At 46.8% G+C, this 24,348-nt stretch overlaps 1 protein-coding gene and 1 pseudogene across 3 annotated transcripts in view; one reads left to right on the top strand and one right to left on the bottom strand.

Moving 5' to 3' along the window:
- The window catches only part of UBR4 (ubiquitin protein ligase E3 component n-recognin 4), a 130,792-nt gene that overhangs the window by 38,085 nt on the left and 68,359 nt on the right, over positions 1-24,348 (bottom strand). For all 3 annotated transcript variants that reach the window (XM_028108295.2, XM_028108297.2, XM_028108296.2), the window contains exons 60-78: positions 23,563-23,737; positions 17,013-17,109; positions 16,246-16,353; positions 15,653-15,769; positions 14,515-14,724; positions 11,986-12,135; positions 10,338-10,565; positions 9,494-9,572; positions 8,771-9,016; positions 7,802-7,970; positions 7,194-7,338; positions 6,552-6,637; positions 5,315-5,402; positions 4,872-5,065; positions 3,162-3,401; positions 2,660-2,798; positions 1,782-1,907; positions 1,573-1,701; positions 488-831 (exon numbers count right to left, since the gene is read on the bottom strand). In XM_028108295.2, the coding sequence (XP_027964096.1) occupies positions 488-831; positions 1,573-1,701; positions 1,782-1,907; positions 2,660-2,798; positions 3,162-3,401; positions 4,872-5,065; positions 5,315-5,402; positions 6,552-6,637; positions 7,194-7,338; positions 7,802-7,970; positions 8,771-9,016; positions 9,494-9,572; positions 10,338-10,565; positions 11,986-12,135; positions 14,515-14,724; positions 15,653-15,769; positions 16,246-16,353; positions 17,013-17,109; positions 23,563-23,737 (3,070 nt within the window). The remainder of the gene's footprint in view (positions 1-487; positions 832-1,572; positions 1,702-1,781; positions 1,908-2,659; positions 2,799-3,161; positions 3,402-4,871; positions 5,066-5,314; positions 5,403-6,551; positions 6,638-7,193; positions 7,339-7,801; positions 7,971-8,770; positions 9,017-9,493; positions 9,573-10,337; positions 10,566-11,985; positions 12,136-14,514; positions 14,725-15,652; positions 15,770-16,245; positions 16,354-17,012; positions 17,110-23,562; positions 23,738-24,348) is intronic.
- On the top strand, positions 20,280-20,997 carry LOC114213222 (6-pyruvoyl tetrahydrobiopterin synthase pseudogene; annotated as a pseudogene).

Here is a 24,348-nt window from a genome sequence, read left to right as displayed (position 1 = left end):
AAGTAGTCAACAAATACGAGTTATTGCCCACAGGAATTATTCCATCCCACCCTCGTCATAAGCCTTTAAGGCATTTACTATTATCAGTATTTTTCAGAGAAGGAAAACCTCAGCTCAGAAAAGTCAGCTAAGCTGTCCAAGGCACAGAACATCAGACACCGAGCCTAAGCTTCATCTTCCATGTGAGTCTGGAGTCCAAGTGCCCAGTCACTTCCTTCTCCTCTCTCACCAGAACCCAGAGACTGTTGAGGACAAAGTACAAGCCAAATATTCTATTTACAAGGAAACCTGGTCTCAAATGTTCACGGAGTTCACTCACCCAGACCCTGGGCATCTCTCCCTATTCCTCCCTCGTACTAAGTTAGCTGGCCTGTCTGGCAGCGACAAACACCACGCTTTGCACCCCTAAGCTCCTAGCATCGCTGTCACCACCAACCCCCGAGGTAGCAGGAGTTACTGGGCCCACAATCCCGATGCAGGCTCTGACCGAGTTAGCAGGCACATGAGCTGGCGGACCTCCTCCCGCATGGCTGCAGAGCCTCGGCGAAGATTGTAATCGAAGAGCTCCCGGATGAGGCCCTGGGAGACGAGGATGTGCCTCAGGGCCGGATTGGTGGCCAGGGCCCGGAGCAGTGTGATACAGTGTTCTGTGACGGCTGAGGCACAGCCATAGCACTTAGTAGAGGACGTGTGGCCACAGCCCAGGACGGATAAGGCGCGGTACTGGCTGGCGGTGAAGGTGGGCTGCACAGAGGTTCGGGATGATTTGGTGGCTGCTTCCCTCTGTTGCAGGTCATATTCCAACAACTCTTTGCGTGAAGCAAAGACTTTCTAAGGGAAAAAAAAAAGATAAAAGAAAAACAAATTAGCAGTTAAAAGAAGGGAAAAGAAAAAGTTAACTGGAAATCAGCTTTGGTCTGAAGAACTACTTTACATGCATTATTATATTACAGAGCAGAAAACTGAGACTTAGCAGAGCTGGTTTGCCCAAGGCAAGTGGCAGAGGCAGAACTCAGCCCCTGATCACAGGCACATGTACTGAACTCCCATGTAATGCTGTCTCATAAAGAACAAACACGAAGATCAGAGGAAAGGCAATTCTGGCGGCAAGGACCTGGGCTTGTCTTCGGCCAGCCTCCTGTCCCACGGAGATTAGGTCGGTAGCACTGCATTGGCCACCCGGCCCACCCTGGTTGACCGGCACTGGCGTGCCCTGCCCTTCCAGCCTACAAACACGGCATATCAGAAAGAGAGGCACCAGAACCCTGACACCCGGTTTTTAAAACTAGCAACCCCTCTACTAAAAGATGGGTTGTGAACGGGCCAAGGAAAACAGATCTAAAATAATCTGTTACCCTCAGTCTTCCGGAACAAATTCAGGTCTCTGCCAAGCACCAGAAACTAGATTGTGAGAGAAGTTATATGGTGCAACCACCCAGACCCTGCCTTTTCAGCCAATCGGACAAGGGAAACCCAAGACTCCCAACTGCTGGAGGGGGGCAACAGGACTGCTCTGAAAACAGCATGGGAAACGTGTGACAGAACACTCTAGAGTGGCTCCCATTTCTCTACCTGGATGATTTTGGAGAGCTCATCGAAAGAGTTCTTGCAATCCCCACAGTACTCCTGAGCCAGCTGCAGGATGTACCGATTCACACTGGCTGAAGTGGAGCTAATGCTCCCGGATGTCCCCGAGTCATCCTGCAACCCAAGAAGCATGCTGTGAGTCTCCTGCTTCTGACCCAGAGCCCTCTCCACATGCCCCTCTAGCCTGGGGTTACCTGTGGCTTTTCGGGGGCTGCCTCGTTCACTTTGCAGAGCAGGTTCTCCAGCTGTGGCCGGTGTCCCATGAGCTGGTGATACACTCGGTCAGCTTTGTCCAGAAGCGTATTGATGTTGGAAACAGCCTGGCAGGAAAAGACAGGGGTGTGTGTGAAGGCTTTTCCTTGAGTGATCCCAATAGCTAACCATTTCCTGAAACACTTCCTACAGGTCAGATGCTGTGTTTCATACATTCATTATCTATTCCCCACAATAATCCAAAGTGTTGGTGTGTTCTTTGTAACAACATACAATATACTATATAACACAGCATATACATAAGTATGCAATGCTGAGAGTAATTAATCATTGACACTAGGTCACACAGCACTGAAAGGCACAGCTGGAACTGAACTTTTGTCCCTTCTGACTCCACAACTAAATACTGTCCTGCTTCCCATGCTGCTTCTAGAAGCAATCCCAAAAGCTCCCTACTCTGACTGTCACCTAATCCCCAGTCCCACCACACCATGCAGACTGAGAACCAGCCCCTGGATAAGCGAACACTGAGGAAAGGCCAACAGCTGTTAATACGACATCTGTGGAACAAATGCAAGGCACTCATCTGACTTCTTTCAGCCCTCCCAAATCTAAAGTCATTTGTCCCTGGAGACATTCTAGTTCATTGCCAACCAACACTTCTCTGAAGTCCTATGTAAATCACATGTTCCAATATATCCTACACCATTATTTGCTCCCACCCGAAAGCTGTGCCCTGAAGAGAGTGCTGAGATGAAGACTCAGAACAGATGGAAAAGCATACTGCCCTCCACCAGCCCTGCTGCCCAAAGCTCAGAGCAAAACCACTGCCCTGAGTCTAGGACGGATCCAGCCTCACCTTCTTCCGGTCTTCTTCATTCTCAATGGGATCCACTGCACAGCAAGGCTTGGCATAGAGCATAAAGTCGAAGCGAGCGTATTTACAGAAACCACAGGCATTGCAGAGGAAGGGATCCTTTTCATCGTAGTTGATGGACCTGAAGAACCAAAGCGTTTGGGTCAGGGGGACAGAAGAAGTTGGGGCGGGGGAGGGTGACTGAGTGCCACACGCACTGTCTAGAACTGTATCGGGATGACAAGAGGCAAGGGTGACTTATACAACCAGGTAACAAGAAAGGAAAACCTGGCACTAAACCGAAGGACCCCCCACTCCCATATTACCACGGGACAGGCACGTGTGCCATTCTTCCCATCCCCACCTTCCAGCCTGGGACTCCACAGACCTATAACCCTCCAATTATGCTGAGGGCAGCAGACACTGAAACTGCCCACACTGAGACTCTTGCAGGGGATACAAGGGACGTACATGGCCCTGGCCAGGGCGCCACTCCCTCCCTCACCTGCACTTGTGACACTGGTAGACGTTCTCTCCGCAATTGCCGCAGACCCCTGGGTTGGCGGGGACGGAGGCGCTGCAGCGCGGGCATTGCAGGGTCTCTGTGGAGGCCTGGTAATTCTCATAGAAGTCCGCAAACTCAATCATCAGGTTGGAGGCCACAATGGGCAAGGGCAGGTCGATCTTCACCTCTGTCTGCCCGGGGGTCAGCTGAACCTTCTTGGCCTTGTGCCAGCGGGCCGGCCTAGAAGAGACAGTGGTCGCTAGAGGGGCGGAGGGCCTGAAGGCCACTCATGTACCCCTCGGTAAGGGCGGTCTGAGGAGACGAAGAGCAAGACTGTCCCCCCCGTGCGTTCTCCTAAGGCAGTGAAGTGGTTCCTCTAACAGGAGATGTGGCAAGTAATAGCAACCTAATTCAAAAAATATTCTCTATAAAAAAGGATTTAACACACAAGTGCTTTAAGATGTTAGATAATTTTCCAGATTCTAGAAAAACAATGAAGTACATATCAAGGGAAGACATTACTCCAAAAGTATGCCACCCTGAAGCCTATAATCCTAAGAGGTGCCGTGTACCACGTGCCAAGTAGAAAGAGAAAAAGAAAAGGCACGTAATAATTTAGAATAATTATGTTAATTACAGATAATATTTATTGGGCACTCACTATGTGCTAGGCTCTGTTCTCAGCACTTTACATACACTACACTCATCCTAATCCTTAAAAAAAAACCACCCTGAGAGTGGGCTCATCTCCACTTTATAGTTAAAGAAACCAAGGCTGTAGATCTTCTCCCATGTCAAGAGACAGTAGTAGAGCTGGGGTGTGAACCCATGGTGTTGCAGCAGAGTCGGAGAGTTGCACCAGCTGCTGCACTGAGTCTACACAACAGAAAATCCTCCTCCTCCAGAAGGGAGTGGGTTATTCCAATGAGCAGCTTCCACTTGCAGATCACCAATGTGAACTGTTCCTCAAAGGAAGAAAAATTCCTGCAGACAGAGCTCTGTGTGCTGATGTGGTAAACTCTAGCTGTATTCTGCCCCTTGGAATAATACCAATACTTCTGCTCCGTGCAGAACAGCATCTTACTATTCAAGCAGCACCTCCCCACGTCCTCTGCCCAACAGCAATGCCTGAGATTTCAACAAGAGTGCAGTCTCTGGAAGTCAACCCTTTACCCCACGCCAATGCCTTCTCTGGCCCACATACGACGTGCCTCCATTCAGACACTGGGATACACGAGCTAGAAAGATCCAACACTAGCAGACATAGAGGGAAGGTGCCATGCAGAAATGGAAGGACCATGTGCCAGAGAAGCTTCTTGATACTGCTGGCTCTGTGAGCAAACAGCATCTTAACCCAAGAAATGACAACTTCTTCCCAACACAGGTGTTATGGAAAACTAGAGTGCCCTAATAAACATGGGTAGGAGGAGAAGCCTGAAGTCCCCTAACTCAGCTTCCCCTCCCAAGGCAGGCTGTTGAATTGCTTCCTTAGACCCCCATGGGCTCCACCGGACAGGATTTTAAAAGAACCTTTAAAGTCAACACCCTTAGGAACCGTGTTTCACTTTTGTCCCCAGTGTCGACTCCAGTGGGTAAGAGGACATACCAGGCCTCTAGGGACGTGCTGCTTCACCCGATTCCAGCCATCAAAGCCAACAACTGGTGTTAAGCACAACAAGCTGCCCCTCCCCAAGTATGAAGGGCCCATACTTGTTTTTCAATTCCACGATGGCCTGCACGGTTCGGTTGTTGTAATAGAGGTTGATGGTCCGCACCATCTTTGTCCGTTTCAGGTCTCCAATTTTCACTGTCACTTTGCTGATGGTGTGGCTGCCGATGAGCTTCACAACCTGCTGTGTGGTGGTGTACCGCGTGTCCACTTTAATGGAAGACAGCTTGATATACTAAACACGGGAGTACACAAAACACTATCAGTTCAAGGTCACTGGCTCATCCTACCTTCTTCAAAACTGATCACTGTAACTCACTCTTCATCTATGGATGAAGTTTCTATTTAAGGCAGTTAAGTGTGGCAAGTAAGCATTCATACCACTGATGACCGAACACCTAGGTGGCCACACTCAATCTCTGGAAACAAGAAACCCACTGGCCCTGCAAGCCTCACGATCACCCATGTTAAAGATGGCACTTACACAAAACGGCACCTCTGGATTATTACACACCAGGCAGGGGTCGCTCTCCAGGTAATAGCCATCAAATTCCACTAAGCCAGACAAGGTACTAAGGAAGAAACCAGTATCAGCATTAGGAAATCTTCATCTTAGAGAGCAACCGAGCTTCACGAAGAAGCCACGAATGAGCCATGGCTCAATATTCCCTAAATCGAGCCCCACCCTAGTTAAGAACACAAGGGAAAAGTGAGAAATCCCAACAGGGCTTCAGGCGCCTGGCTGGCTCAGTTAGTTAAGCGACTGCCTTCGGCTCAGGTCATGATCCTGGAGTTCCGGGATCGAGTCCCACATCGGGCTTCCTGCTCAGCAGGGAGTCTGCTTCTCCCTCTGACCCTCTTCCCTCTTGTGCTCTCATTCTCTCTCTCTGTCTCAAATAAATAAAATCTTTAAAAAATAAAATAAAATAAAAAAAAGAAATCCCAACAGGGCTTAGAAGTCACAGGACGGGAATTTCAACCAATCGACCCTAGATGTTTCCTATTTCTGAGCTGTTCTGAGGTCAGAGAAATCCCTAAAAACTGACAATATAAAATCTGACTCCAAGAAAAGTCACAATTTATTAAGTCATTGAATTGTATACTTAAAATAGGTGAATTCTGTGTATATAAACTATACCTCAATGAACTTTAAAGGAAAAAGAAAAGAACAGTCACTATTAAACCAGGGAAATAACAACTGCTTGCTTAACTAATACCCTCTTTCAAAAGTTTTTTTTTTTTTTATTATTGCCATTTTCCGTAAACTTACCTTAACCTGATTTAGACTTAAGACACTTGAAAATTATAGACATTCTCGGGCGCCTGGGTGACTGAGTTGGTTAATCGACTGCCTTCGGCTCAGGTCATGATCCTGGAGTCCCGGGATCGAGTCCCGCATCGGGCTCCCTGCTCAGCAGGGAGTCCGCTTCTCCCTCTGACCCTCCCCCCTCTCATGTGCTCGTTCTCTCTGTCTCTCAAATAAATAAAATCTTAAAAAAAAAAGAAAGTTATAGACATTCTCAAATGACTGCTTACCAAAACCTAATTCAGCAGCTATATTTTGAGTACCCTGTGTATGAAAGGCCCCAGCCATGAGGGAGGGATTCAAAGACCAACTAGACAGAGGTGTATCGATTCTTATGTAAGAGCCAACCCATGTGCAGATAGCAACCGGGACTGTTGACGGAGCTTCAAACAGGGAAAAAGCAGAACAAGCTCACTTGTAAATGTTGGAGTTGGGATGGTTGGTAAGAATATGGTTTTGGGTACGCAGAATCTCCACAGCCTTCTGTGAATATTCCTTCAACTGAAACAGAAGCCAATAAAAGACCACAGTTAAAGCCCAAGGGCAAGTCTTACTGGACTGCTATCCGACACTAACTGCTGTCTAGCTGATACTGCCCAAGAAGCACCAGAGTTCTCAGCCCCCACACAGTCACACAAAGCTGGGCCTAACTCCTACAGGTTTCCACAATCTTTGTGACAACCATCTTTTCAGACCCTGTGGATGAAGAGAATTTTTATTCCCATGGAGAAGTCGTGAAATGGTTAACCAATTGCAGAGACACTTTTGGGGATGTCGTCAGGGCTGCCCGGAAAACAGGGGGACATCTTCTTTCCTAAAGCAACTTTAATGGGTTGCACTGTCCTCCCCACCTGATCTGCTCGCTAAGGCAAATTCAGCCTATACTTATTTGCTAGTATATGTTACCTGTGTGGTACACATGTTGGCTGTGCTCAACATACATCCAAAGAGATTTCACATGTGCACCACCTATGCAGGTCGGTCATGTTCTTAACTCAAAAGAGAAAAAAGGTCAAATACGGCAAGTTAGCCCCTCTGACCATATATCGACTGTTACCTTCTTCTCCGTTTGTGGGGTTTTCAAGGAGAAATATCCTAGTAGGTCCACAAACTGGGCAGCCTTACGACCGTAGGCTGGGAGTTCTGGCCATATGGACCACATCAGATCTAGCAAGAGTTCCTGTTGAGATTTGCTAGAGTTTCTGTAGATAAAGGATAGTTCACGTTACCAAGCAGCAGAAAGCCCTCAGGTCCCTTTTATTTATCCACAAGGCCCAAGTACTGCTTCTACAGGTATGTCTATCTCCTGAAAACTAGGGGTTAAGTTAAAATCATTTTGCACTCTTTTGACAGTAGATCCTAACAGGTATAGCTCAGTCCTTTGCTATCTTCAGAAGGTGGCCTGAAGAGTCAAGCCCGGTCACTTCACAAACTTCTAAACACAGCCCTCTCAGGCGAAAAGCGATCATCTCTTGCTTAAGACGTCAGTTTAATGGCTAAAAGCAGATAACCAGATGAAGACATCTGTAATAGTCAAGAGGATCCAGGCTGATGTAAATACTGACACTGTGACCGTGAGTATGCAACACAAAGCAAGACAGAACTACATCAACCACTCGTCTCCTGGACCCATGCAGACTGTCAAAACGTAGCCCAGGACCCTACCTGTAGATATGCAGGGTCAGACAGTGGGCCTGCCAGCGCACCGAGGAAGAATTGGACTCTAACAGGAAGCAACGCAGGAACTGAACCAAGGTCTCCTTATCTGCAAATTTGTTCAGCTGGTTCACCAGAGCTGTGCACAGCTGGTCCTCCTGGCTGCCTGAGCTCTCCCCTGCAAGATCAGGGAAGAATTGAGGACTAGAGAGCAGGAAGCGTGCAACAGAGTCTCAGAGCCAGTGCTCCCAGATGAAGAGGGAGAGAATTCTGTCCACTTCTAAAAGTTTCTTCAAAGAAATGGTTCTAATTTGAAAACAACTTTCACTGGTTTATTGGAGAACAAAAGCCAGCCCCGTATGAGACACGTGATAATCATGCTACAAAAAAAGCACAGGATAAAGTGCCAACACAGGCTGACAGTGAGCACACACAGCTACCCTGGAGGAGGCATTTCCTTTCAGAGGTTTGCTACCCGAAACAGCTAGCTGAATGATTAACCGGGAGAAGGTAAACCACCTCCACTACTCTTCACCCCTATCACCCGACCCAGGCCTCCAAGGACCATGAAAAGCAATGAAGCAGGAAGGCTTTTGCCTTTCCAATAGTAAGGAGTCAGCTAAAACAGCTTCCGTATGTAGAGCATTTAACAGTTTACAAGCGTCATTTGATGCTGACAACCTCTCTACACGGCAAGTGTCATTTATTACATGGCAAGTGTCATTTATTATCTCACAGAAAAACAAATTTGGCTTACTAAAACTGTTGAGTGCACTTTGACCTTTCCTTGGTATGGAAAGCCCACATATTCAAGGTGTAACCGACAATGAAACCAAAACTGGACACTGGAGAGCATCGGAGTTGTAGGTCCTAGTAAATCGGAGTAAAAGCCCTTTCCAAAGAGCAGCATAAGCCACGTGATCCAAGAGAAATCAGGACACCTCGCCCTGGTCACCAAGACAAGAGAGTGACACTTACCCTCTTTCTCCTTTTCCTTTTCTTCTTTCTTGCTCTTCTTCGTGGACGACTTGGACTGCGTCGTGGCCTGTCCAGAGCCGGCCGCCACAGGCGCTGTGGACGAGGGGGCACTCGAGGAGCCAGCCGAAGCCGCCAGGGCGGCAAGGACTTTGCTGCCGCACAGGGCACAGGACAGCAGCTGCAGCAACACTGGGGACACCCCCTCATCCACCAGGAAGCTGACTTGGAGGAGGAAGTACAGGACGGCTGCAGGCAGAGGAGACGGGGGTGCAGCTCAGAGACAAATGCACTGGACAGACGCGTCGCAGGAGCCATGTCTGCACACGGCCAGGACTGTCCCCTCCCCACCAGCTTGCATTCCCAGTCCTCTCTGCCAGATGCTGCCCAGAACTCCTGTCCTCTGCAGAACTGACCTGGTAAACACCCCAACAGCTACCTAAAGATCGGCTCCCAGCCCCCACTTCAATTAGGATGATTCCACAGGCTCTTGTCTTTAGACTCCTACTCTGTGCCCCCGAGCACCCCACATTTTATCTATGACCCTTATGGCTCTGACGGTTTGACTTGTCTTCTTTGCTAGACAAGAGTTCTGTCTAGGTGCCTTGCTCAGAGCCTCATCTCTGGCATCCAGTTCAGCATTTGGCACAGGGCAGGCCTCAATAAACAGCTCGCAAAGAGATGAATGAATGAACAACAGCCACCGGAAGTCGCTGCACTGCTTACAGTCATCTTTGATGCAGAATTTCTGCCAGTTGATGGTTCGCTGGGCAGCAATCTCGGCACAAGCCTTCAGGTGCTCCATCTGAAATGGAATCCAATCGCCAGAACTGAGTAAGGCCACCAAGCAGCCCGCACCTACCACCCTGCAACCTGGAGTGGTCTGTACGAGGCTGCTGACCCAGTGACCCGGTGAACCTGGGACCAAGGCCCACACACTGCAGCTCTTACTGAGCCTCCTCCACTCAGCTCCCACCACACAAATGCCCGTCGTTGGCAGGGGCCCTTCACACCACTCAGTAATACAGCAGGAAAGCTAGGGCATGACGAAAAACTGCAACCCAGTTTACACTCTTTTCTTCCTCCCTTCCCAGTTCACTTTTTTCTTGTGAAAGCATGACCGTAAGGACACTAGTTTATAGGACTGTATAATATTGAAAAAGTTCTCGTCTAGAGGCTCCCATGCAATATATTGTTTGCTTCCCCGAAGTCCGAACAATTTATCTTCAGACACATCATTTCTTTAGTATTCAAGGACAAAAACCAGAGGCTGGCAAATTCCAGGTTGATCCTGTCCATATGAGCAACAACACAGGCAAGAAGCCAAGGCACTCCTCCCCACAATGGAGGAGCCACTACCAGATGGGAGTGGGAATGGTCAGGGGGAAATCGCAGATCCTGAAGCCAACTCCACTTCATACAGAGCATTATGGATCCACCCTGAGCTCAACTGTGGCCAGGACGTTCTCTGAATATGTAAAAGCCCCGTACTCCTCCATCCTATTGCCTACCTGGCTGAGCCTCATCACATGCCCTCTCCCTGCCCCACCGTCCCCCTCGCCCCTCGTACCAGGCTGATGAGTGTGTCATACTGCAAGGCAGAGCCTGAGCTGGCTGTAACCACACTTGCCCGGAGGAATATCCCCTGTTCCTCCAGCAGCTTCTTGATCCCACGCACGTGGGAGTCCAGGGTGTGCAAGTCCCGGAGCTGGCGGTACTTCTCCTTTGACCCACAGATGAAGAGCAGAAGTTTGCGGACTTGACGGCGCACAAACGGAGTTTGCTGGATCATCAGGTACTTGAGAGGAAAGGCAACACCAAGAGTCAATGACTCAGGACCTGTGCCAGCAGCGGCTCCCCAGGTGTCATGAACTGTTACTAAAATGGGTAAGAAACACACACCAAGCAACCTCCTCACGGCCAAGCTAGACTCCGGTGAATTCAGTACTCATTAAGGAGCCAGCAGAAAGCAAGCTGTCAAAGAGGGGAAAACAGCAGTATTCCCACTCCCCTCCCGGGAGTCCTTGGGAATCTACAGGGAAGCTGAACTCCACTCCAGCCCACCCAAAATGAAATGGTCCAGAAAACAGATTCAGAATCTTTCAAGTCAAAGAGGTGGGGAAGAGGCTGGGCTGTTCATCTATACAACCCGAAATGGTCATTTGGGGTTTGCTAACAGGTCATTCTTCCCAGAGTTAATCTCAAGCTTGCTGTGACGGCATGACGGCAGCTAGTCGTAAGCTACCGCCCCTCGGCTGCCTCCTAACCCATCCCACCGCACGCTGCACTGCAATGGCTGGCCCACAAGTGTGCGAACTACACTGTCTGCCGCCAGGGCCTGCCAACAGGGAACAAAAAGGGACACCAGAGGGCGCGAGGAAAAAACCCTGGCTCCTTCCTGTCTGCTCTCCTGGCAGCAGCCCTTCGCTCCGGCAGCCTCCATCAGCTCTTCAGTGTTCGTTCAAGGACAAATCAGTACGGCTGGTTCTAACCATCAGCTTCTTTCCACGCTTCCAGAATCAAGCGCATCACACCCCCTCAGAGCTCCTGGGGTACCAGAGGACTCAGGCCGACTCCTCTTCAGACACAGGGCTGCCGGCGGCTGCTGCCCGCACCTGCCGTCTCTGTTTCAACACTCCCTGTGTTTTTCTCTTTGGTTCTTCAATGGCCCTCCAAACAATTCCCTATATTAAAATCTCTCTGTAATTGAACTAGTATGTTTTCTGTTTTCCAGATGGAGTCCAAAGTATTAAACTCGTCCCTTACTGTCATATGCTAAAAGAGTCAAACATACAGAATCAGAAACTAAAGCCATGGCCTGTTGTGACATCCATCTTCCATGGCTTCACCACACAGTACACCTGGGGCAAGGCCCACCAGCGTGAGTGGCACTGCTGGGGGAAACGCTCCCTGAGGATGAGGACAGAAGGGGGCCACAGAGGCCGTCAGAGCCAGGGTGCCTGGGTGGCTCAGTCGGTTAAGCGCCTGCCTTCTGCTCAGGTCGTGATCCCGGGGTCCTGGCATCAAGCCCCGAGTCGGGCTCCCTGCTCAGTGGGAAGCCTGCTTCTCCGTCTCCCTCCCCCCCACCTCATACTTGAGCGCACATGCACGCTCTCTCTCTCTCAAATAAATAAAATCTTTTAAAGAATAGGAAAAAAGTCCATCACAGCCGAGGTGTCGTCTCCTCGAATGGCACATGGCCTGCAGCCTTTGCTTACCTCCGAGAGAAAGTAAAACCACGAATGATCAAAGACAGGAGGTGGGATTCGAGAGTTGGTGTCGGCAATCTTCTTGATTTGGTAAGGAAGCCTCAAGACCATCTCCGTCAGAAGCTGAGTATAGGCCTCAAACACATCAGCAGCATGACCCTGGGGGAATAACATCTGTGTGAGGACCTGTGACGGACAGTTGTCCACAACCACGATTAGGAAAAGGGCTGGTTTACTGCTCATTAGGCATAGCTTATACTGGAGCTGGTATACAGTACCTTTCAAAGCTGTAGTCATCACTGCCTGACAGCTTGGTTTAAACCCACCAAGGTCCCAGGCTCTGGTGGACACAGATCTCACTTGTCTTAAAAGTTCCAAAATTTCACTGTGTGGGTTTTGACCCTGGACTGGCTGTATTCTGCTAACACACTAATGGGAAAAGCAGTGGTGGTGAAGGATTTCTGACTTCCTGTGAGAGACGCAGTCTATTCCCTAGAACCAAAGCCTTCTGAGATAATAAGAGACATTTGGCTCCTGGGTGGCTCAGTCAGTTGAGCAGCCAACTCTTAATTTCAGCTCAGGTCATGATCTCACGGTCCTGGGACAGAGCCCCACTTTGGGTTCCGCACACAGCAGGGAGTCTGTTTGAAAATTCTCCCTCTTCCTCTGCCCCTCCCCTCACCCGCATGCGTATGTCTGCATGCACACGTGCTCTTTCTCTCCCCCACTCTGAAATAAATAAATCTTTAAGAAAGAGAGAAGAGAGAGAGAGAGAGAGAGAAAGAGAGAAAGAAAGAGAAAGAGAGAAAGAGAGAGAAACAGAAAAAGACAGAGAAAGAGAGAAGAAAGAGAGAAAGAGAGAGAGAAAGAGAGAGAGAGAGAGAGAGAGAGAGAAAGAGAGAGAGAGAGAGAGAGAAAGAGAGAGAGAGAGAGAGAGAGAGAAAGAGAAAGAGAGAAAGAGAGAAAGAGAGAAAGAGAGAAAGAGAGAGAAACAGAAAAAGACAGAGAGAGAAAGAGAGAAAGAGAGAGAGAGAAAGAGAGAGAGAAAGAGAGAGAGAGAGAAAGAGAGAGAGAGAGAGAGAGAGAGAAAGAGAGAAAGAGAGAAAGAGAGAAAGAAAGAAAGAAAGGAAGGAAGAAATCGGGACGGCCAGGACCACTTAATGCACGTCCCACAGAGGAGGAGGAGCTGAGGAGTGTGAGGGTGGTGGAAGCAGTAGCTATCCTGCAGGCCGCATGGTCCCCCAGGAAGAGCCTGCCAGAATTTGGGGCACATGTCTCACGTATTCAATCACCAGTTACTCATCGGGTCTTTGCCAAGCAACTGGGGGTGCAAACACGGGAAAGACTCCACATGTGTACACAGGGTGCTCTGGGGACCCGGGGAAAAGCCATCTCTATCTGACCTGCTAGCAGGAAGTGCATGTTGGGGAGGGTTTTCCCAGGACCCAGTGTGTGAGCCGGGTCATGAAGGACTAGGAATTAGCTTAGAGGGGAAGGAAGTAATGCAAAGGGAGAGAAGTTCAGAAGGACAGCAAGTAGGAAGGCAGTGTGCCACATCTGGGGCAAGGCACAGGACGGGGAGCTGTGTGCCGGGGTGCGGTAGTGACACAGCTAGAGAATTAAGTAGACAGCTGGGTCCTCAAAGAACTCTTTGGCCTACAAGTTATAGAAAACCAGCAAAGGGTTAAGAAAAGAGAAGGACATGATGCGATTCATGTTTTATGCCTGTTCTATCCCTGTCTCAGTCAAAGCAGCTAGGAGCGTGCAGCAAGGAACACACTGGTGCCGCCGCTCAGACGCAAACATGCAGAAACGGCAGCAATGACAGACACCGACAGGCCCCAAGGCGCTCGGCACTGGGCTTGACTGCGTCAGGTCACCCAGTGCTCCCTATGACCCTACACAGCAGATCCCGTGTGGAGCCTCAGTTTCCAGGTATGCAAACCAAGGCGCACGAAAGCCGCACAGAACTTGTCTGAGCTTCACAGCTGGTAAGTGGGAATGCTTGTTCCTGACTCACCTGATCAGAAAGATTATCTTCTAAACGAGCTCCCTCAAGGGCCTCTGATGACAGCAGGGGGAGTCTCTCTCACACACACACACACACACACACACACACACACACACACGGACAGGGGGAGTCTCTCTCTCTCTCACACACACACACACACACACACACACACACACACACACACACACACACACACACACACACACACACACACACGGACATGATCTACCTCTGACGTCACCCTGTGCCTGCTCACCTTTTTCTAAGGAGCTTAACATGAAAGAACAGACCAGTCTGATTTCATTCAGTTCCTCTGCTTTACACGTCGTCAAGAGTCTGAATCCCAGCAGAAGGGTGGGAGAAGTGGTTATTCACTGAACTGCACCAAGATCAAAGCCCCCCAAGGCACTCGGTCTGCCTCCTGCAGCTCCCTGCCCTTGGCTCCTTCAGCCCTACTCACAGAGGGCAAAAAGGAGAGTGCGCTGGAGGAGGGCAGGAGCGGTCCTTCGTCCGGGGAAAGGCCTCACCTTCACATACTGGCGGAGGAAGAATGGGCTCATGTCTGGTGGGGATGAAGTCGTATGTGGTTTCAGCAACTGGCTGGTAGCCACGGGCTCCTCGTCGTTCTGCTGGCTCTTCCAATACTCCAGCAGGGATTTGAGCACATGCAGGCAGTAGTCCACGGCACCGGAGCTCAGCAGGGCCGAGGCTGTGGCGCTGGAGATGAGGGAAGACGACTGGGGGGAAATAGGGAGGAGGCCAGAAAGGCTGAGACCACTGGGGGCAGGGGTAGGAACCTCCCCGGCGGTAGTCTCAGAGTGGGTCACTGGCAGAGGGAGCTCGTCTCTTGAGTTAGAAGTCCCCCAACTAATTCAAACACTCCCCCCAACTCTTTCCAACGACATGGTGAAAACCAACCAACCCCAGGTCCCAGCTCTACTCGCCCACACACAGGTGTGAGAGGCCAAGGAGGCAAGGACTGGATAACCTTTCTCCTGGGAGGGGCGGGTTTTCTTCTTCACTGGGCGACTAGAAAAGAAGCCCATTTCAAGAACGAGAGAGAAAACTTTCCACTCTAAGCACTTTTCAGCAACCCCACCCTCCCGGAAGGGGCTCTCCCCACCAAACTAGCTTCTAAAGGAGATGGCTTAAGTGATCACATGAATAAAAAGCGGGAGAAAAGCCACTGTAAATAAAACCATTAGGAGAGCCTTGCAAATCCCAGCAAACCCCACAGCTCATAAGCTCATTAAGATTGGATGCAGTTCAGCCTCCATTCCTACCTTCTCTGCTTTGTGTTAATCTCCTTTCGACCGCGCACACGCTGCTTTCTGCTTTATTACTTTATTACTTTATTATTATAGCAACACACCGTAGGGGAATCCCCTTAGCCACCCTGTGCCTTGCAGAACAGTCCCCTCCTTTCAATAATGGAACTTCCAAACCCTGTAACCCCTCCAATGGAGGGACTGCTGGCGAAGATCAGGGCTTGGAAGGGATTCTGAAAGAGGTGGTGGCTCTGCTCTTCAAGAGGTGACAGCTTAGAATCTTTCTCCTCTAGAGCGACAATAGCCTGTTCTAACTATCACCTCTGCCCTCAGCCCTAGCACCAACCAGACAATCCTCTTACCTCTCCCCACACCCATGTGCTCAAAGTGACAGTACCTCACAGATGGAAGACTTGGATCCGGATTTGGTCCGGGACATGAAGACACTCAGGAGTCTCATTACTACCAGATGGACTTCATTCAGGGCGCTGCGCTCATTCTTCCTGGAGACGTCCTATAGGCAGAAGCAGAGCCCAGAAGCCCACACTTACTTTAAGCTTGAGGCGTCCTCTCAACAAGGTTCCCCCCAGCCTATCAGCACTAACTGTTCTCACATGGGATCAGAGTCAAAACAGGCACCAATGCCTCCATGGACTACACCCGGATTACCTAGAGCCCGATGTGCTTAAGAGACCGTATTAAAATACAAACAACTAATTTATTGTTTTCAGCTTAGAGAGTTACAAAAGGTCCGTGAGGACAGGGACTTGGTCTGTTCCTCATTTACGTCCAGATCCAACAGGAGTCCTGGGCCAAAGGAGGCAGGCCAACATTTTTGTTAAATCCACAGAAATGGAGCCCTCAGTGGGTAGTGTAAGTTCCTCTAAGTGAAGCTAGAGGAACTAAGTGAAGTTCCTCTAAGAGAAGGATGACAAGCTGTAAATGGACCTCAGTCCCTGTTTCTCACATGGGAGAACTCTCCAATCTTACCTTTTTGTCCATGCCCAGTTCAGCAATTAGCTGGGAGAGCAGGTTATCCAGGGCCCCCTTGTCTTTCTCATCTTCTCCATCCAGATCTGTAGTGAGCATCAGGATGACCTGGAAGTCAACAGAGAGGTAAAACATGAGCTCCAGGACCCTAAAGACGACTCCAAACACAGGGGGTTCAGAAGAAATCCCAATCTTCCTGACTGCCCTGTCAATCATAACTGTAATCCACAAGAAGGTCCTAAATCCCAAGGTATCCAAAGTTTAAGTGTCCAGAGTCAAAAGTGTCAAATTTTGGTATATGCCACACTTGGCATCACAAAAAATGTTTTGCAAAGAGTTTGCAAAACGAATTGACTAAACTACATTATAACCAACCAAAGTGGCTTGACAGAGGACAGTGTGGCTGTGCTCAAAAGTAAAGAACTTTCTGCCTACGAGGAAGGCAGCTAGTGGGAGAACAGCTACCAGACCACATTCCAACAAAGTGTTAATAAAGACTCACTACACACTAAGAATCTCTGGGGGCAGACATTTGCTCCTGGCTCTGTCAATAACTACTGGATGACTGTGGACATCTTTTTAAATTCTCTGACCCTTGGCCTTTTCATCTAGAGAGTTAAGGGCTATAACTTGCAGTTCAAAACTGCATTCCATTATTCTATGACCTAACACCAACCAAAGCCTACAGAGTCTCTAGAAGAGAGATGTGAGCATGCTGAAGGATGGTCCAACCATAATGTGACAGACCCAGGTGAACTGAGGGATACCTGCATGTACGGGATGGCCCGGACACCTCCAACATTTCGTAACTGGGGCAAGGTTTGCAGTAGTCTCTCCAACAGCATCAGACGGACCATATGCAGCCTAAAAGGCCAAGGAAAATACATGAGATGTGAGCTAGTTCACAACCACTAACCAGCTGAATATAGTTCTTTCCTCCTGCCACCAAGGTAAACAAGGAGCCTACTGCTTAGAAACAATCCTACCATTAGCAAAATGTTCAGAAATGCCTATTTGGTAACACCACCAACACAGAAGGAGCAATCTCGCTCTGTTAAAAGGAACAAACTAGTCCAAAATACAACATCTTATGGCCCTGAAAGCCTGCTACGGGAAAAGTTAGTATTTCCTCAATCAGCCCTAGTTGTTCTCAGCAGCAAAATCAAACCTTTAGTAGTGCACTCTACGGCCTTTTCCAACACATGGCCCCATTCTGCCTCCAGGCATTATCTTCTGAGATTCCTCCATATACAAAGTCTGCATCGTCCGGTTGCACCGTGACCCAGTCCTTTCTTTTTCTTGCTTCCCAGAAGGCCTGGCACTGCTTTACCCTCTCAACTCGCCTACCATTTTTCCTAGTAGAAAATTCAATCTCCACTCTACCCTTTCCACACTGGACCCATGAGTTCTCCCATATATTCAACTGGGCACTAACTAAACCTTCTTCATCTGCAGATACACAGCTGGGCTTCCCTACTAAATGTGTGCCTCGAGATCTATAGTAAATATGCTGATTCAAGAGAGAACCAAAATGAGTATGAACTAATTAGGCTCCTGTTGACAATCTGGCTGGCAGTCTCACCTAACGCAATCTTACACAGATGAAGAACACATTTGCTGAATCAATTAATGGCTTCACTCTCATAGTTCGTAAACTGTTCTTGCTTCATTTTACCTTACAGACTGTGTATAACAAACCACAAGCCTACATATGCATAAAAAGGTGATTTTCATGTATTACATATCCTAGGAGATATCCAGAATATTTTCAAAATATGAAAGTTTGAATCAAAGTATGGGGTCTTACTTGATCAATAAATAATAAATGCCCATGATTCCAAAAATAATTCAAAGGAATGAGCTAATAAAAGTCCTTCAGAATACGGTCGCACAATAAAAGCTCACACATACATCCAAAGAATAAAGCAAGCTGCGTGGGGACCACAGATGAGTAAGCGTTGCTCAGGAATGTACAAGATACAGCAAAGAAAAGTAATAGGACGGTAGCAGTTCAAATTTAGCAGTTCACTTTACACTTGCAGGGTAAAACACAACAAGCTTTGAGATGGATGAAAATCTTCAGATTGGCAGAACATACTTATGAATACATATGTATGAAAGAAAAAGTCAACAAAATGAGCAAAGTCTGGACCCAGACCAAGATGTTGCCAGACTGTTGGCTTTTCAAACTCTTAGAATCTAACAAAAAAAGTAAACCCTATACCAAAAATTACAATTTCCTTTTCTTTATTGACTTAAAGTAAAAACAAGTTAGTTATGAATATTATTATAAACAAGTCATTTAACAATTGCACGATTAACTTGTCCCTGAAAAAAAAAAGTTTGCTTAAAACCACTTTAGGGGCGCCTGGGTGGCTCAGTTGGTTGTCTGCCTTCGGCTCAGGTCATGATCCCAGGGTCCTGGGATTGAGCCCCGCATTGGGCTCCCTGCTCAGCGGAGAGCCTGCTTCTCCCTCTCCTCCCCACTCCTGCTCTCTCTCACTAGCTCTGTCACTTTCTCTCTCTCTCTCTCAAATAAACAAAATCTTTAAAAAAAAAACTTAAGACTTCTATTACTAACATGGCTAGGTTACCTAAAATGGCCCTCCTAAAAACACTAAAAATCCTAAAAAGAACATCATTTTAGAAGCAATGTCGTGTCTCAAGAAATGTGAAAGGATTGAAATCACACAGTATGTTCCCCAACCATAGTAAATTAAACTGTAAATTAGTAACAGAAAAATAATTGGAAAATTCCCAAAGGTTTGGAAATTTAGCAACACACTTCTAAATATCCTACAGGCCAAAGATGAAAATCAAAACAGAATTTAGAAAACATTCCGAACTGAACAGCAATAAAAACATAACACATCAAAATATATGCCAAAGCAGACTTTAAAGTGAAGTGCAGAGAGAAATATTTAGCTTCAAATATGTATTTAATAAAACCAATGATTTAAGCTTCCATCAAGCTAAAAAAAGAACAAAGAAATCTCAAAAGATAATACAAAAGCTTATTAAGCAGAGAAAGAAAATATTAGGAGTGAAAATAAAACAGAAAGCAGACATAAAACAGAAAAATCAAAGCTAAAAGTCAGTTCCTTGTAAATAAAGTTGGTAACTCCAAGGAAAACCGACCTTTGAAAAAAGAACACACACAAGGCGCCTGGGTAACTCAGTCGTTAAGCGTCTGCCTTCGGCTCAGGTCATGATCCCAGGGTCCTGGGATCGAGCCCCGCATCGGGCTCCCTGCTCAGTCAGAAGCCTGCTTCTCCCTCTCCCACTACCCCCCCCTGCTTGTGTTCCCTCTCTCGCTATGTCTCTGTTAAATAAATAAATAAAACCTTTTAAAAAAAAAAACACACACGCATAAGTTACCAACATTAAAAATGAAAAAAAGTACATCACTATAGACCCTTAAGACATTAAAAGCATGATTAAGAAAAGAAAGGTCATGGGGGCTCCTGGGTGGCTCAGTTGATTAAGCATCTGACCCTTGATTTTGGCTTAGGTCATGATCTCAGGGTCGTGAGATTGATCTTCATATCTGGGCTCTGTGCTCAGCATTCAATGGAGCGTCTGCTTGAGATTCTGTCCCTCTCCCTCTGCCCCCCTCTCCTACCCATGCGTGTGCATGCACTTCCTCTCTAAAATAAATTTTTAAAAATCTTTAAAAAAAAGATTATGAACTTTATGCCAATGAAGTCAACAACTTAAATAAAATAAACAAATTCCTTAAAAAACACAAAATACCAAAACTGACATAGGAAGAAACAAATAATTCTGTATCATTTAAAGAATGAACCTGTAATTTTAAATCTTTCTTTAAAGAAAGTCCAGACCCAGATGACTCCACTGCTGAATTTTTACAAGAATTTATAGATGAAATATCAATCTCACACGAACTCTTCTATTTTTTTCTTGCTTCCAAGAGTCGGACACTTAACCGACTGAGCCACCCAGGTACCACTGTATTTGATGTTTTCTGATGCCTGCTACTCAAATAGATCTTAAGAAGCCATAAATAGGTCGTCCAGCCCCGGCGCCAGCCGAGTGAGGGGACTCGGCGATGAGCGCGGCGGGAGCCGGCGAGGGCTGTTGCCGCCGGGCGCGGGTGTCCCGCCTCGTCTCCTTCAGCGCGACCCACAGACTCCACAGCAAATCTCTGAGTAATGAAGAAAACTTGAAACTGTTTGGGAAATGCAACAATCTAAATGGCCATGGGCACAATTATAAAGTTGTGGTGACGGTGCATGGAGAGATTGATCCTGTTACAGGAATGGTTATGAATTTGACTGACCTCAAAGAGTATATGGAGGAGGCAATTATGAAGCCCCTTGATCATAAGAATTTGGATCTGGATGTGCCATACTTTGCAGATGTTGTAAGCACGACGGAAAATGTAGCTGTATATATCTGGGAAAACCTCCAGAAATTTCTTCCTCTGGGAGTTCTTTATAAAGTAAAAGTGTATGAAACTGACAATAATATAGTCGTCTATAAAGGCGAATAGCTTTTAGGGGTTAATACTGTAGAAAGACTAATTTCTTTCCATATTTGAAAAAGGTCTTTATCCCCTGGGACTATTAAGAAGTCGTCACACACTTGTTATGCCTCTACACTGTGTTCCGGAGTGCCCAATTGATTGAAATCGTTGTGTGTAAGACCTGTTGTGAATTCAAATCTATCTTAAAACCAAACTTGTAAAACATCCTGAGTATCATTTAGAGAGTCTTTTATTTATAGATTAAAAATCACTTCATTTTCAAAAAAAAAAAAAAAAAGAAGCCATAAATAATTAAGCACAGTGATTTTTTTTAAAGAAAAAAAATTACAAGATATGGAACAGAAAACAGGATGGTAAAACATGTATGTAAGTAGAGTCCCAGGAAGAAAAATGACAGAAAATGAAGCAGAAGCAGTATCTGAGGAGATTAAACAGATAAGCATTTTCTAGAATAAAAGACACTAACCCAAATATTCAAGATTCCCAAAGACCACTAAGCAGAACAAATGTAAAGAAATCGATCCTGGGCGCATGGGTGGCTCAGTCAGTTAGGTCACTGCCTTCGGCTCAGGTCATGATCTCAGGGTCCTGGGATCAAGCCCCACATCTGGGTCTCTGCTCAGCGGGGAATCTGCTTCTCCCTCTCCCTCTGCCCCCCCCCCCAACTGTGCATGCACGCACTCTCTCTCTCGAATAAATAAAATCTTAAGAAAAGAAAAAAGAAATCCATCCTAACTGTATGCCAAAAAACAATGACAAAGATCTTATAAGCAGCAAGTAAAAACGCTATTTTCAAAGAAGCAATGGTTATAATAGCAGGTGACTTCTCACTGGCAATAACAGTGGATATCATTTTCAATTTGGGGGGAGAAAAACTATCAGCACAAAACTGTATACCCATCAAAAACGTGTCCACAAAATGTGAGCTGAACGAAGACATTTCCAGACTAAGAAAATCTGTGATTTCAAAAGCAGTGGCCCTCCCCTAATGGAAAACCTAAACGACGCACTTCAAGAAGAAACGATCCCAGACAGAAGGTCTGACACGCACAAGCAAATGTTGAACACAGAACGTGGTAAACACGAGTAAATCTCAACAAACACTGACCACGTAAACTACATGAATAGCAACAATACCTTGAAAGCTTCAAAGGCCTTTTTTTTTTTAATTTTATTTATTTATTTGACACAGAGACACAGCGAGAGAGGGAACACAAGCAGGGCAAGTGGAGAGGGAGAAGCAGGCCCCCTGCTGAGCAGAGAGCCCGATGAGGGGCTTGATCCCAGGACCCTGGGATCATGACCTGAGTCGAAGGCAGACACTTAATGACTGAGCCACCCAGGCACCCCAGGCCTTTTCTGAAAAAGAATTAAAACACACAAAAATAATAGCTTAACTTGATAAGAAGGGACCAAATCTTCTAAGGTCCTCTATATTATGCAGGAAGAAGATGTAGCTGTGAGTGAACTTTAGTTTTGGGTAAGTTAAATGTACATGTTGAAATGAACAGGGTAACCACCAAAGGACTGGAAACAGTGAACAACCTCCAAACATGGGAGGGAGGGGCAGAAAAAAGAAAAGGGATGAAAACATAGCAAATCGACCCAAAAGAGGACTGCAAAGACAGAAGGAAACAGAAACAGGCAAAACAAATAAGCAGCAGGAAGCAAATGGTAGGCATAAATTCCAATTCATCAGTAATGAACACTAATCACAAATGAACTTAACTATTTCAATTAACAAGCAATGGCAGATTGGATTAAAAATGTTTTAAATAAATTTCAAAAAACAAAAAAATCACAAAGACCACATTCTCTGAACACATGGAATTAACCTAGAAATCCTGTTGAGAGAAAAAAAGATTAAGTAAAAACCCCTTTATGGTAAGATATTAAAAAACAGACTCCAACAAAATATCATCACTTATTGGAGCCAGAGGTCCCCATCATCCAAGAGATGTTCCAAGAACTGAAGTTGAAACAGCAGGAAATGGAGTATGGGAGATACTCCCTGAGGTCCTCTGAAAATGTCTCATGACTGACGGCTTCAGTGACCTTTTATCTGGATAGAAATCATTGAGTCCAAAATGCTTATTGATGACTTCTGCACTGCACTAACGTGATAATCTTGGGCCTCAACAAATTTAACAAACATTGGATCACAAATGTATTTCTCTAGGCTCCCCTCTCAATTAAGACTGTGTGCGCCCCACCAATCCAGTAGCAACCACCACCAGAACTTCTTGAAGGGGATGGATTAGGAATTTTAGGTTACTTTCAATTTGCCAAATGCCCTACCACTGGTATCTCTAGACATAGATATGTATTTGCTCTGTCTTAATTCTCTGTTACCTTGTAAACATACTGAACAAGGAGCCATTTCTAGCATGTATGTAATAGCTAATCACTGGTAAGCCTAGAACAGTGCCACAAGAATGTGTAATAAGAATGCTATAAAGTGGGTTTATGGGTAATGACGAAACAAGAAAGATCTGAGCAGGATACACATTCTCATGACAATCACTTCACAGTGACTAAGGGAATATTGGGGGGGCCTTAAGAGAAAAACCACATTCTATTCTCTCTGCAGTTAATTTGATATAGTTCTAATTAGGACAAAGACGACAGACCCAGAATGCTTCCTAAGATCTTGAACCGTTTCCTGAGTTTATTAACCTGTATATTTAAAAAAAAAAAAAAAACAACAATACTATTATCATCACTCTACCTCCTGCAACTGATCCATCACCCTATTCCTGAAATATTCTCCCATAGCCTCTTGACTATGTGACAAATGACCAGGTCCTAACCTGTTGCTAGTGTGAACATCTCCTTCCCCTTCCCCTTCTCCTTCTCCCTCGGAGCCATCTCCCTCCTGGTGTCCGGTGGTGGTGCTGATGGCGCCAGTGCTTGAGCTGACACTTCCTGGTCCAGCTGGGTGCCCCTCCACTGTGGCATCACCATAAGCACTGCTCCGGCCGGATACTGAAGTGAAATGGTTAAAAAAAAGTGTAAATCAAATCCCCAAGCATGACAGAATCCAATGCACTCAGAAGTCAGCAATAGTTCAGGGACGACTGTTAGCTTCAGAGAATTTTTTCTTCTGTGTGAAGAAGAGAATAAATAAGGACTGAATTCAAGATTTTGACCCCAGAGCACTATGCTACAAGACTCTCAGGGCAGCCACTCTAAGATCCACCTACAAGAACTATCTCTGCCGCTGATAAAATTTCCATCTCCTAACCCAAGGGAAACGTACAATGACTTGGAAATCTAGGAATTATCAGCTACTCAACACCTTCCGTAAAATATTTTCCTAATTTTTAACCACAGGCTGGTTTACAAGGTCAAACCAAAATGGCATGCCTCCTCATTCCACAGCCCCACTGCATCAGCCAGTAGACTGTGAAGGTGGCCCGCTATGTTAACAGAAAGATTGCCCGGGGCGCCTGGGTGACTCAGTCAGTTAAGCATCTGCCTTCAGCTCAGGTCACGATCCCAGCGTCCTGGGATCAAGCCCCCAAGTCAGGCTCCCTGCTCAGCAAGAGCCTGCTTCTTCCTCTCCCTCTGCCTACTGCTCTGCCTACTTGTGCTCT

This window comes from Eumetopias jubatus, unplaced genomic scaffold (assembly GCF_037043125.1).
Source record: "Eumetopias jubatus isolate StellerSeaLion01/CBP00866 unplaced genomic scaffold, mEumJub1_p1.0 scaffold_4, whole genome shotgun sequence".
Classification (NCBI taxonomy): domain Eukaryota; kingdom Metazoa; phylum Chordata; class Mammalia; order Carnivora; family Otariidae; genus Eumetopias; species Eumetopias jubatus.
This window is presented reverse-complemented; position numbering and strand designations above follow the sequence as displayed.